General features: G+C 43.0%; 1 protein-coding gene across 6 annotated transcripts in view; it reads right to left on the bottom strand.

Moving 5' to 3' along the window:
- The window catches only part of ERICH2 (glutamate rich 2), a 42,905-nt gene extending 29,568 nt beyond the window's left edge, over positions 1 to 13,337 (bottom strand). For 4 of the 6 annotated variants that reach the window (XR_008682197.2, XM_088842567.1, XM_088842559.1 and 1 more), the window contains exon 1: positions 13,063 to 13,337. Coding sequence is in view for 3 of the 6 variants with exons in the window: in XM_088842567.1 (XP_088698693.1) it covers positions 13,063 to 13,275 (213 nt within the window). In the remaining 3 variants the exon portion in view is untranslated. The remainder of the gene's footprint in view (positions 1 to 13,062) is intronic. The other 2 variants (XM_088842582.1, XM_088842576.1) reach the window with 2 other exon arrangements.
- Between the last annotated feature and the right edge of the window lie 638 nt (positions 13,338 to 13,975).

Below are 13,975 nucleotides of genomic sequence, written 5' to 3'. Positions count from 1 at the left end.
AGCATAGTGTTATTAAAGCTTCCTCTTCCAATTTCACCTTGAAGTGAAGTGAAAGTCACTCAGTCAAGTCTGACTCTTTGCAACCCCATGGACTATACAATCCATGGAATTCTCCAAGCCAGAATACTGGAGTAGGTTCTTTTCTCCAGGGGATCTTCCCAACCCAGGGATTGAACCCAGGTCTCCCACATTGTAGGCAGATTCTTTACCAGCTGAGCCATAAGGGAAGCCCAAGAATACTGGAGTGGGTAGCCTATCCCTTCTCCAGTGGATATTTCCGACCCAGGAATCAAACCAGGATCTCCTGCATTGCAGGTGGATTCTTTACCAACTGAGCTATCAGGGAAGCCCTGGAGTTTATGTAAAAAGAGCTATAGGAATAATTTTGCAAGTTAGAAAAGTGATGTACTAAATTAGCCTCTAATTATGTTACCTTTTTGGTTTTATGTAACTTGGACTCTAGATCTGGATCCAAATAGTGTTATGACACAGCAGGTTGAGGGTATCCCTTTCCTACTCAGTTGACCCCAGAAACCACAAATTCAGTGTGGCATGTGTTTACAACACTGTTTCCTTTCCCATTTTAACAAAGAAAAACAACATGTAAACCAAACTACCTGCTACATTCTAGTTCATCCGTGTTATGAAAAACACCTTTATAGATGTAAATTCGCCAGAAAAAGAAGTTTTTCAATGATATTTCAAGATGCAGTATTTTTAGCAAAATATTTCAAAAACACATTTAGAAATAAACCTCTGATTTTATCCAAAGATACAGTTTAAAATATAATTTTTACCTGATAAAAGTTCCCTTATGAGTTTATCAATACTTACAAGTTACAATGTTTTCTCCTGGAATGTTTTATCTTTTTAAAATGAGCCTATGTAGACTGATTTTCCTATAACTTCAGTTCAGTTCAGTTCAGTTCAGTCGCTCAGTGGTGTCCGACTCTTTGCGACCCCATGAACCACAGCACGCCAGGCCTCCCTGTCCATCACCAACTCCCGGAGTTCACTCAAACTCACGTCCATCGAGTCCGTGATGCCATCCAGCCATCTCATTCTCTGTCGTTCCCGTCTCCTCCCACCCCCAATCCCTCACAGCATCAGATTCTTCTCCAGTGACTCAACTTGTCACATGAGTTGACCAAAGTACTGGAGTTTCAGGTTCAGCGTCAGTCCTTCCAATGAACACCCAGGATTGATCTCCTCCAGAATGGACTGGTTGGATCTCCTTGCAGTCCAAGGGACTTAGTTCTTTATATATCTGAATAAATTTCATTCTAATTGTAAAGAGAAAAATCAACTTTTAAGTTTTTTTTTAATTCACTTGCCCTTTCCTCTCCAACAGTCCACATATTCCAAGCCAGGCTTTAAAAATTATTAGTAGTAACATCTAGGGATTTCTGGAACATAAAATTCAGGACCAAAACTGTAGACAATAAAAAGAGAAGCTTCATTATTTTGCATTAAGTTTTTCTCTTTTTAAATGTGTCTTCCTCACACTTATTTGCACTTGCAATCGTACACTTTTGCCTTAGGCACTGTTTTCTGGGGAACCCTGATCAAGCCAGACATTATATATGTTATTAATTATTCATCTGAGAAACTCACAGAGGCATCTGTTTGGGAAAACAGTTGTAGAAGACCAAGTTCTAGGATGAATGAAAGATTCTACTCTTGATTCTCTACATCAGTGGAGCTCTGAAGCCAAAACAATGCAATGATGAACCAAGTAAGATCTTAGCAAAAGAAATCTAAGGTGCCCTCTCCTGAGAGGTACTTACATGCCACAGATTCCCCCATCCTGTGCGTGCCCATGTGTCTGGGTCTTCCCATTGTATTTAGAGCTTTCCTTTCCCATATTAAAAAGCAGAGACATTACTTTGGCAACAAAGGTCTGTCAAGTCAAGGCTATGGTTTTTCCAGTGGTCATATATGAATGTGAGAGTTGGACTGTGAAGAAAGCTGAGCCGAAGAACTGATGCTTTTGAACTGTAGTGTTGGAGAAGACTCTTGAGATTCCTTTGGACTGCAAGGAGATCCAACCAGTCCATTCTAAAGGAAATCAGTCCTGGGTGTTCATTGGAAGGACTGATGTTGAAGCTGAAACTCCAATACTTTGGCCACCTGATGCAAAGAGCTGACTCATTTGAAAAGACTCTGATGCTGGGAAAGATTGAGGGCAGGAGGAGAAGGGGATGACAGAGGATGAGACGACTGGATGGCATCACCGACTCAATGGACATGGGTTTGGGTGGACTCTGGAGTTGGTGATGGACAGGGAGGCCTGGCGTGCTGTGATTCATGGGGTCGCAAAGAGTCGGACACGACTCAGCGACTGAACTGAACTTTCCCTTCTAGCTCTAAGGTCTTTATGGATTGCTACTTCCATCCTTTACCTGGATGAAACATCAGTGCATATAATTCACTTTCCATTTTCACCTGGAAAAGAAAGACCGAGGATGTGCAGATCCCAGCCCCTGACAGAAACCCAGTCTCTGCTAGTCCTGGCTTTATCATTACCTAGGAAATGTTCACTTAATCTCCTTTCATAAAACTGAACAAATCTTTGGGAGGCAGTATGAAGTAATACTCAAAGAGTTGGGGCTCTTTGGAAATAAACTTATACACCTATGGTCAATTAATCTACAACAAACGAAGCAAGACTATATTATGCAGAAACGACAGTCTCTTCAGCAAGTGGTGTTGGGAAAGCTGGACACACCTGCATGTAAATCAATGAAATGAACATTCCCTCATGCCAAATATGCAAATAAACTCAAACTGGTTTAAAGATCTAAGTTTAAGATGTGACACCAAAAAAACTTCTAAAAGAGAACACAGGCAAAACGTTCTCGGACATAAACCACAGCAATATTCTCTGGGATCAGTCTCACAAGGCAAAAAAATGAAAACAAAAATAAACAAATGGGAACTAATCAAACTTAAAAGCTTTTGTCCATCAAGGAAAATCATAAACACAACAAAAAGACAACCTACAGAACAGGAGAAAATGTTTGCAAACAATGTAACTGACAAGGGATTAATCTCCAAATATACAAACAGTGCATGCACCTCAATACCAAAAATCAAATAACCCAATCAAGAAATGGATGGAACATCTAAATAGACATGTCTCCAAAGACATACAGATGGCCAAATACCACATGAAAAGATGCTCAACGTCACTAATTATTAGAGAAATACAAATCAAAACTACAATGAGGATCATCCCACATGGGTCAGAATGGCTGTCATCAAAAAGTCTACAAACAATACATGCTGAAAGGGTGTGGAGAATAGGGAACCCTCCTACACTTCTGGTAGGAATGCAAATTGGCACAGCAACTATGGAGAACATTAAGGAGGTTCCTTAAAAAACTGAAAATAGAACTATCATATGACCCAGCAATCCCACTCCTGGGCATATACCCAGGAAAACCACAATCCCAAAAGATACATGCGGAGAAGGAAATGGCAACCCATCCAGTATCTTGCCTGGGAAATTCTGTGGACAGAGGAGCCTGGCGGGCTACAGTCCACCAGGTTGCAAAGAATCGGATGTGACTGAACAAGCACTACCACCTCTCTTCTCTGGCAGCCTTCAAGACAGGATCCCAGCACAACAAGCAGATGTCACCCCTACTGACTGCTAAGCGTACCTGAAGCTCCACCTTCAGTCTGGAGTGGCCACCCAGGAATGCACTGGGAGGCCCTTCAAGTTGCTAATCAGACTCTCCCATGCACGTCCTAGGGTCTTTGTTAATCTACAGAATGGCGCAGAATCTGTGTGCAGGGGGCACTCCCTCAAACACTAGGGTGCCACTAAGGATGCTGTGGGTAAAAAGGATGAAGGACACCCGATGCAAAATGGAGTCAGGGAGCCACACAGGGTGGGTTCTCATGCATTCCCACTAGTCTCAGTACTCACTATCAGCGGGAAGAAAGAAGATTCCCACACAACTTAGTAACAGCAAACTGCCCACCACTTGGTGCCAACAAGAAACCACCACAACTCTGAACTCACATTCTCCTCCAATAAGCTTTTGCTCAAAACAACCCTCCCCAGCTTCCTCCCAGAACCTAATAAGAGTCAGACTCAAAAAAACATAGATGCACCCCAATATTCACTGTAGTACTATAGCCAGGATGTGGAAGCAACTTAAATGTCCATCAGCAGGGGAATGGATAAAGAAGATGTGCTACATATATACAATGGAATGTTAGTCATAAAAGAGAATAAAACAATGTCATTGGTAGCAACATGGATGGACCTGGAGATTGCCATACTGATGAAGCAAGTCAGACATGGAAAGACAAATATCATATAATACCACTTATAAGTGATATCTAAAAAAAAAAAGAGGGTACAAAACAGAAGTAGAGTCACAAATGTAGAAAACAAACATGGTTACCAACAGATAATGGAGGGGAGGGATAAATTGGGAGATTGGGACTGATCTATATATACTACTATATGTAAATAGATAACTAATAAGAATCCGCTATATAGCATATGGAATTCTCAATACTCTAACACCCCTTATGAGAAAAGAATCTAAGCAAGACTGGATACATGTATGTACATAACTGATTCACCTTACTGTACACCTGAAAGCAACACAACATTGTAAATAAACTATACTTCAAAAAAAAAAAATGTTTTAAATGGGCAGAAGACCTAAATAGGCATTTCTCCAAAGAAGACATACAGATGACCAATGGGCACATGAAAAGATGCTTAAAATCACTAATTATTAGAGAAATACAAATCAAAACCACAATGAGGTTCCACTTCACACTGGTCAGAATGGCTCTCACGAAAAAATCTACAAATAATAAATGCTGGAGAGTGTGAAGAAAAAGGAACCCTCCTACATTGTGGTGGGGATGTAAACTGGTACAGGCACTATGGAAAACAGTATGGAGGGTCTTCAAAAAAACTAAAACTAGAGTTACCATATGATCCAGCAGTCCCACTCCTGGGTATATATCAAGAAAAACTCTAATTTAAAAAGATACATGAACTCCAATGTTCATAGGAACACTATTTACAAAAGCCAAGACATGGAAGCAATCGAAATGTTTATCAACAGATGAATAGATAAAGAAGATGTGTTACATACATACAATGGAATATTATCAGTCATAAAAAATGAAATAATGTCATTTGCAGCAACATACTGCAGTCATACTAATCATATGAGACAATCATACTAAGTGAAGTCATTCAAAGACATATCATATGGTACCACTTATATGTGGACTCTAAAAACATGATAAAAGTGAACTTATTTACAAAACAGAAAGAGACTCACAGACATAGAAAACAAACACAACTACCAAAGGGGAAAGCAGGAGGAAGGATAAATTAGGAGTTTGGGATTAGCAGATACAAACTTCTATATATAAAATAAACGATAAAACCCTAGTCTAGCATAGGGAACTATATTCAGTGTTTTATAATAAATCATAATGAAACATAATATGAAAAAGTATACTGTATGTACATGTATATGTGTGTGTATATATCTGAGTCACTTTGCTGACACCAGAAACTAACACAATATTGTAAATTAACTATATGTCAATTAAAAAAAAAAAAAGTTGGGCTCTTGAGTAAAGACACTGGGTTCATATTCCATTATGCCACTTCTCTTGTAAGCCTGGGTGAGTTAAAACTTCTGTAGGCCTCAGTTCCTCCATCTGTAAAGCAGGGGTCACAACGGTGCCAACTTCATTGGCTCATTATAAGCGTTAAGTAGGATGATCTGGGTAAGGGGTTTAGTACAGTGCCCAGGACATAGGAGGGACATGGTAGAAACAACTTGATGTTTCATCCAAAGGAAAAACTGAGATGATGTCTTAAGCGGCTGATTAAGATTGCTTAGGGAAACAAAAAGCAGGTTTTGCTGTGATTGAGACAAGCAGGCTAGCTCTAAGGACTTTTAATTAATTAATCACATAAGCCCTAAAGTAATGATACTTGCTTAGAAAGATCACTGACTCCAGGGAAAAAGCAGAGTAATTGAGAACACAGGTAAAGTTAGAGACTGATAATTTGTCAGAAAAAGGTACAGCCATCACATAAGTATGTATTTTTCAAATGAGTACTAGTATGTACTTAATGTCTCTTAGCTGTATGAGCCTGAACTCCCAGTTGCAAGTTCCAGAAACCATGCTCAAGGTAGCTCAGGCACAAACAGGAAAGCCCTGGCTCATAGAATCCAAGAGTTGAACACACAGGCTGTGTGGAATCAGGACACAGTGGCTACAGTGGTGGTCACGAGAGTGTGGAGCTTAAGTGGGAACTTTCCATTGCTCATCTCCGCTTCTTCATTCACATGGGTCTCATTCTTCTCTCTCTCAATGTAGATAGATTTTCTACACATGATGCAAAACATAGCTCCCAGCAATTCTTAGGTTTTATTGGATAGAGCCCTAGTTTTTAAGGAAAAATTGACTGTCAACAACCAAAACCCCCGTCAACAACTCGGTTAATTCAGCTAGTTTTTTGGGCTACAAAGAACAGATAAATTTAAGCCACTTAAGAAAAAAAATCTCTAGTACTTAATGTACTCCATGTCACATAAATTGGTCCTTGATAAATTATGACATTTATTAAATGAATAGAATAAGAAGGATTGCAACAAGTGAAGTGAAAGTCGCTCAGTCATGTCCAACTCTTTGTGACCCCATGGGGGTCTGTGGAGTTCTCCAGGCCAAAATACCTGAGTGGGTACCTTTTCCCATCTCCAGGGGATCTTCTCAACTCAGAGATCGAACCTAGATCTCCCGCATTGTTGATGTATTCTTTACTAGCTGAGCCACAAAGGAAGCCCAAGAATACTGGAGTGGGTATAGACTATCCCGTCTCCAGGGGATCTTCCTGACCCAAGAGTTGAACCGGGATCCCCTGCACTGCAGATGGATTCTTTACCAACTGAGCTATCAGGGAAGCAACAACAGAGTAAAGGAAAAGAACATATTAAACTAGAGCTTTGCAATATGGTAACCATTCACCATATGTGGCAACTGAGCACTTAAAAAGTGATTAGTTAGATTTGAGATATGCACATCAGGTTATAGAGACTTAGTACTGGACTTCTTTGGTGGTAAAGTGGGTAAGAATCCATCTGCCAATGCAGGAGACACAGTTTCGACCCTTGGTCTGGGAAGAGTTCACATGCCACGAAGCAACTGAGCTCATGCGCCACAACTAGCGTCCACGCTCTAGAGCCTGAGAGCTGCAACTCCTGAAGCCCTCGTGCCTAGAGCCTATGCTCTGCAGCAAGAGAAGCCACCACGGTGAGAAGCCCATCTACTGCAAGTAGAGAAAGCCTGTGGGCAGCAATGACGATCCAGCACAATGAAAAATAAATAATAAAAACATCTTAAATCTTAATAAAAAAATAAAAAAAGGTAAAACATCTCATTTTTTTTGTAATTACATGTGTAGTTATTTCATCCTTTTGTGCTATTTGTTTTTATAAATTACCTTTTATTCAAACAGGCAAAGGGGGAGTTATAGGTAGACAGCTACATGCTCAGGCCCTGAAATTGTGAGGAGAGACAGCTAATTAATCACCATCCTTGAGGATGGATGGCTTTCCTTGTCCTTTGGGTTTCCCTTGTGGTTCAGCTGGTAAAGAATCCACCTGCAGTGTGGGAGACCTGGGCTCGATTCCTGGGTTGGGAAGATCTCCTGGAGAAGGGAAAGGCTACCCACTCCAGAATTCTGGCCTGGAGAATTCCATGGACTATACAGTCCATGGGGTCACAAAGAGTCGGACACAACTCAGCGACTTTCACTTCCATCCTACAGGAGCTTAATGGGGAAACCGGACAGGGGAGGGTAATATTTCACTGCAAACTCTCAAGTGTGTATAAAATGATTTCAGTGATCATCTTTCACTTACATTCATATTTAAAGGTGACTACCTATAAATTTTATATATTACCTTTACAGCATAATACAGTGCAAAGAGTTCAGACTCTGGAGTCAGATTGCCTATGTTCAAATCCCAGCAAATGGTGTGATCTTGAGCAAGTTCCTTAATCCCTTTATGATTCACTCTCCTCAAGTGTAAAGTGACAAAAATACTGAAAGGGACAGAGTGATTAAATAGTTAATCCCACTAAGGGATTGTAAATAAAGAACTACGGGAGACTCATGTAAGTTAATGATCACTCAAGAAAGTAGGTTTGCTTAGCAACAAAACCATGCAACAGAAGCATGAGACATGTCCCAAAACAATAAGACAATGGTGGAATGAGACCCACATTCTGCCCAGTGAGCTCAGCAAGTGAATGAGTCCTAGGACACATTCTTTTGCATGCACAGAAAACAAAAATATAAGGAAAAGGTGACATAATAAAATGATGATTATGAGATATGCCATGTGTTAGTAATAGGTGGTGCTAGAGGTAAAGAACCTGCCTGCCAATGCAGGAGACGTAAGTGACATGGGTTCAATCCCTGGGTCGGGAAGATCCTCTGGAGGAGGGTGAGGCAACCCACTCCAGTATTCTTGCCTGGAGAATCTCATGGAGAGAGGAACATGGTGGGCTACAGTCCATAGGGTTACACAGAGTCAGACATGACTGAAGCGACTTAGCACAGTACAGTTCAGTTCAGTTGCTCAGTCGTGTCAGACTCTTTGCGACCCCATGAATCACAGCACACCAGGCCTCCCTGTCCATCACCAACTCCCAGAGTTCACTCAAACTCATGTGCATCAAGTTGATGATGCCATCCAGTCATCTCATTCTCTGTTGTCCCCTTCTCCTCCCGCACCCAATCCCTCCCAGCATCAGAGTCTTTTCCAGTGAGTCAACTCTTCGCATGAGGTGGCAAAGTATTGGAGTTTCAGCTTTAGCATCAGTCCTTCCAATGAACACCCAGGATTGATCCTTTAGAATGGACTGGTTGGATCTCCTTGCAGTCCAAGGGACTCTCAAGAGTCTTCTCCAGCACCACAGTTCAAAAGCATCAATTCTTCGGCGATCAGCTTTCTTCACAGTCCAACTCTCACATCCATACATGACCATGGGAAAAACCATAGCCTTGACTAGACGGACCTTTGTTGGCAAAGTAATATCTCTGCTTTTTAATATGCTGTCTAGGTTGGTCATAACTTTCCTTCCAAGGAGTAAGCGTCTTTTAATTTCATGGCTGCAATCAGCATCCGTAGTGATTTTGGAGCCCAAAAAAATTAAGTCTGAAACTGTTTCCACTGTTTCCCCAACTATCTCCCATGAAGTGATGGGACCAGATGCCATTATCTTAATTTTCTGAATGTTGATCTTCAAGCCAACTTTTTCACTCTCCTCTTTCACTTTCATCAAGAGGCTTTTGAGTTCCTCTTCACTTTCTGCCATAAGGGTGGTGTCATCTGCATATCTGAGATTATTGATATTTCTCCCAGCAATCTTGATTCCAGCTTATGCTTCTTCCAGCCCAGCATTCCTCATGATGTACTCTGCATATAAGTTAAATAAGCAGGGTGACAATATACAACCTGACGCACTCCTTTTCCTATTTGGAACCAGTCTGTTGTTCCATGTACAGTTCTAACTGTTGCTTCCTGACCTGCATACAGATTTCTCAAGAGTCAGGTCAGGTGGTCTGGTATTCCCATCTCTTTCAGAACTTTCCACAGTTTGTGGTGATCCACACAGTCAAAGGCTTTGGCATAGTCAATGAAGCAGAAATAGATGTTTTTCTGGAACTCTCTTGCTTTCTCCATGATCCAGTGGATGTTGGCAATTTGATCTCTGGTTCCTCTGCCTTTTCGAAAACCTGCTTGAACATCTGGAAGTTCACGGTTCACATATTGCTGAAGCCTGGCTTGGAGAATTTTGAGCATGACTTTACTAGCGTGTGAGATGAGTGCAATTGTGCGGTAGTTTGAGCATTCTTTGGCATTGCCTTTCTTTGGGATTGGAATGAAGACTGACCTTTTCCAGTCCTGTGGCCACTGCTGAGTTTTCCAAATTTGCTGGCATATTGAGTGCAGCACTTTCACAGCATCATCTTTCAGGATTTGAAATAGCTCAATTGGAATTCCATCACCTCCACTAGCTTTGTTCGTTGTGATTCTCTCTAAGGCCCACTTGACTTCACATTCCAAGATGTCTGGCTCTAGGTCAGTGATCACGCCATTGTGATTATCTTGGTTGTGAAGATCTTTTTTGTACAGTTATTCTGTGTATTCTTGCCACCTCTTCTTAATATCTTCTGCTTCTGTTAGGTCCATACCATTTCTGTCCTTTATTGAGCTCATCTTTGCATGAAATGTTCCCTTGGTATCTCTAATTTTCTTGAAGAGATCTCTTGTCTTTCCTATTTTGTTGTTTTCCTCTATTTCTTTGCACTGATCGCTGAGGAAGTCTTTCTTATCTCTCCTTGCTAATCTTTGGAACTCTGCATTCAGATGCTTGTATCTTTCCTTTTCTCCTTTGCTTTTCGCTTCTATTCTTTTCACAGCTATTTGTAAGGCCTCCTCAGACAGCCATTTTGCTTTTTTGCATTTCTTTTCCATAGGGATGGTCTTGGTCCCTGTCTCCTGTACAATGTCATGAACCTCCGTCCAGAGTTCATCAGGCACTCTCTCTATCAGATCTAGTCCCTTAAATCTATTTCCTACTTCCACTGTATAATCATAAGGGATTTGATTTAGGTCATATCTGATTGGTCTAGTGGTTTTCCCTACTTTCTTCAATTTCAGTCTGAACTTGGCAATAAGGAGTTCATGATCTGAGCCACAGTCAGCTCCTGGTCTTGTTTCTGCTAACTGTATAGAGCTTCTCCATCTTTGGCTGCAAAGAATATAATCAATCTGATTTTGGTGTTGACCATCTGGTGATGTCCATGTGTAGAGTCTTCTCTTGTGTTGTTGGAAGACGGTGTTTGCTATGACCAGTGCATTCTCTTTGCAAAAGTCTATTAGCCTGTGCCCTGCTTCATTCTGTGCTCCAAGGCCAAATTTGCCTGTTACTCCAGGTGTTTCTTGACATCCTACTTTTGCATTCCAGTCCCCTATAATGAAAAGGACATCTTTTTTGGGTGTTAGTTCTAAAAGGTCTTGTAGGTCTTCATAGAACTGTTCAACTTTGGCTTCTTCAGTGTTACTGGTTGGGGCATAGGCTTGGATTACGTAATATTGAATGGTTTGCCTTGGAAACGAACAGAAATCATTCTGTTAAGATTGCATCCAAGTACTGCATTTCGGACTCTTTTGTTGACCATGATGACTACTCCATTTCTTCTAAGGGATTCCTGCCCACAGTAGTAGATATAATGGTCATCTGAGTTAAATTCACCCATTTCAGTCCATTTTAGTTCACTGATTCCTAGAATGTCTACGTTCGTTCTTGTCATCTCCTGTTTGACCACTTCCAATTTGCCTTGATTCCAGGTTCCTATGCAATATTGCTCTTTACAGCATTGGACCTTGCTTCTATCACCAGTCACATCCACAACTGGGTATTTGTTTTGCTTTGGCTCCAGCACAGCACACCACTTTTTGCTCATTTCCACTGCACCACGACAATCCCAATTTGACCACACGGGGACAAAAAAACTCCTCTGCCAGATGTGGAGGAAGAACTGATGCTGGAAGCTTGATGTCTACTCAAGAATGAGGAAGGTGGTCTTTTTTCCCTCCCCACTTTTTTTTGACTACAAAACTGTAGACTACTTAGCTCTGGGTGTGGTGCCCTCTCCACCTTGTCACCCTCAGAAGCATCCTATTCTAATAAGTCACTTCTTATCTATTACTTTGTCTCTTGCTGAATTCTTTCTGTGTTGAGACATAAAGAACTGGGGTTCCTTGAAGCCTCCAAAATGCCACCCAGTAGTTTTAATACTACCTGCTTTACAGAGTATTTCGAGGATTAATATAAATAGCTCACAGTAAATAACAGCAGCGCCTATCTGCTCCTATAATTCTAACCACTCCAACTCTTCCTCCTCCTATTGTTATTACTACCTACAGTCGAGCAAAGACAGTCCTGAAGCTGAACTCTGACTTAGAGTTCTAAGTGCACAACTGAGCCCGGACAGAGCAATGAAGGGGGAGAAAACGCTGCAGATTGAGCCCAAATGGTAGTGCTGAGTGTGTGTGTGTGTGTGTGTGTGTGTGTTGGGGTATAAAAACAGATTCGTCCATTTCACTTATGCCCTCTGGGAAGTCAGACAATTTATAATTACGCCAGGTGTTAATTTAAAACGCTACCGGGCACAGTGTAGTTTGAACAGGATTTCGATTTTGGAAGTTACAAGTTAATTTGATTATCTCACAGAAGGCGGAAGACTGGATCTTAGAAGTGATCCGTTGTCCAAACCTATCGTTTTGCAGAAGATGAAAATAAGGTCCGGGGAGGTTAAATGATTTGCTCAAATTCCAAAGAAATTTCTTCATGGTCAAGCAAGTAGTCTAGCGAGTAATGAAGTATTAACCACAAGCCAGCTGAGTCCCTGCTCCTCCTATTTATTGGCCATTAACCTCATGCGACGAGTTGACTCACTGGAAAAGATTCTGATGCTGGGAGGGATTGGGGGTGGGAGGAGACGGGGACGACAGAGAATGAGATGGCTGGATGGCATCACCGACTCTGTGGACATGAGTTTGAGTGAACTCCGGGAGTTGGTGATGGACAGGGAGGCCTGGCGTGCTGTGATTCATGGGGTCGCGGAGAGTCGGACACGACTGAGCGACTGAACTGAACTGAACTGAAAGCTGTCTTCTCCCCACCTCCGCCTCGCCCTACAAAAGTTTGAGGAAAAAAAAGAGGGGCGGGTGCCTGAGGACCGAGGGAAGGAGCCAGAAGCCCTGGGATGGAACGTAACTATTTTCATGGTTTTTTGGGCGGTGAGCGGGGGAGGGAGTTGGCATGTGCGAATCGGCAGGTCAGAGAATGGTGGTGAGGATGCGCCTGTCAGAACCGCTTAGTTATCACACCCACAGGGACACAAATATCCCTTCCTCAGCACCGAACTACAGCCAGAGGAAGAAGCCAAAGTACGAGGTGCACCTCCAGTCGCGCGGCCCCTACCTTCTCGCGCGCTGCCCGGGCTGTGGTGGGACGCCAGAGCCCGAACCTGGAGCGGTCAGAGAAGTTGGCGGGTTCAGGCGCCAGGCCTGAGGGAGTCCGAGGTAAGAACTGGGTCAGGTTGCTCGCGAGGATGGGGAGACGGCGACCGTGCTCGGTGCGGCGCCTCTTACCCGCCTGTGGCCCTCTCACGCTGAGCTTCGGAAGGGTGGACATAGAAAGCTAGCCCAGCTCCTGCTCTGCTCGGTGTTGGGAGCATGGAGCAGTAGACGTCGCGTCGCCATGGAGACGAGACGGCGCGCTAGCGCATGCGCGGTTGGAGCAGAATAAGCTGCGAAGGGGCGGGGCGAACCTTGGGCAGGGCTGAGGGGGCGTGGAGGGGGCGGGGCATGATCCCAGGAGTCTAGGAACTTGGGCAGCCCGGGTGCTAGGAAGCCCCGGGGTCGGACTCCTATCGCTCAGAGAATTGAGTGCATACACTGTCCAACGCTTCCCTCATAGCTCAGTCGGTAAAGTATCTGTCTACAATGAAGGAGACCCGGGTTCAATTCCTGGGTCTGGGAGAGCCCCCGGAGAAGGAAATGGCAACCCACTCCAGTATTCTTGCCTGGAGAATCCCATTGACAGAGGAGCCTGGCAGGCTACAGTCCATGGGGTCGCAAGAGTCGGACACGACTTAGCGACCAAACCACCACCAGTCGGACACATTCGTTTGTGAGTCCGCACGTGCACCAGTTACCGTGAGAAGGGCAGATTGGAGGGGGATTGGCATTTCCTTGTCCACACCTGATGTTTTTGGCGAGCAGAGGGGAAAAGGCTAGGTGGCCTCCTTTGTGTTTTAAACCTGTGGAGTAAAAGATGAGTTGGGGGAGAGGGTTGTCCCTGGATGTGGATGAACAAATGTCCCCTGCAGGAT

This window comes from Moschus berezovskii, chromosome 2 (assembly GCF_049115385.1).
Source record: "Moschus berezovskii isolate FMDL1 chromosome 2, NW_MosBer_1.0, whole genome shotgun sequence".
NCBI classification, from domain to species: domain Eukaryota; kingdom Metazoa; phylum Chordata; class Mammalia; order Artiodactyla; family Moschidae; genus Moschus; species Moschus berezovskii.
This window is presented reverse-complemented; position numbering and strand designations above follow the sequence as displayed.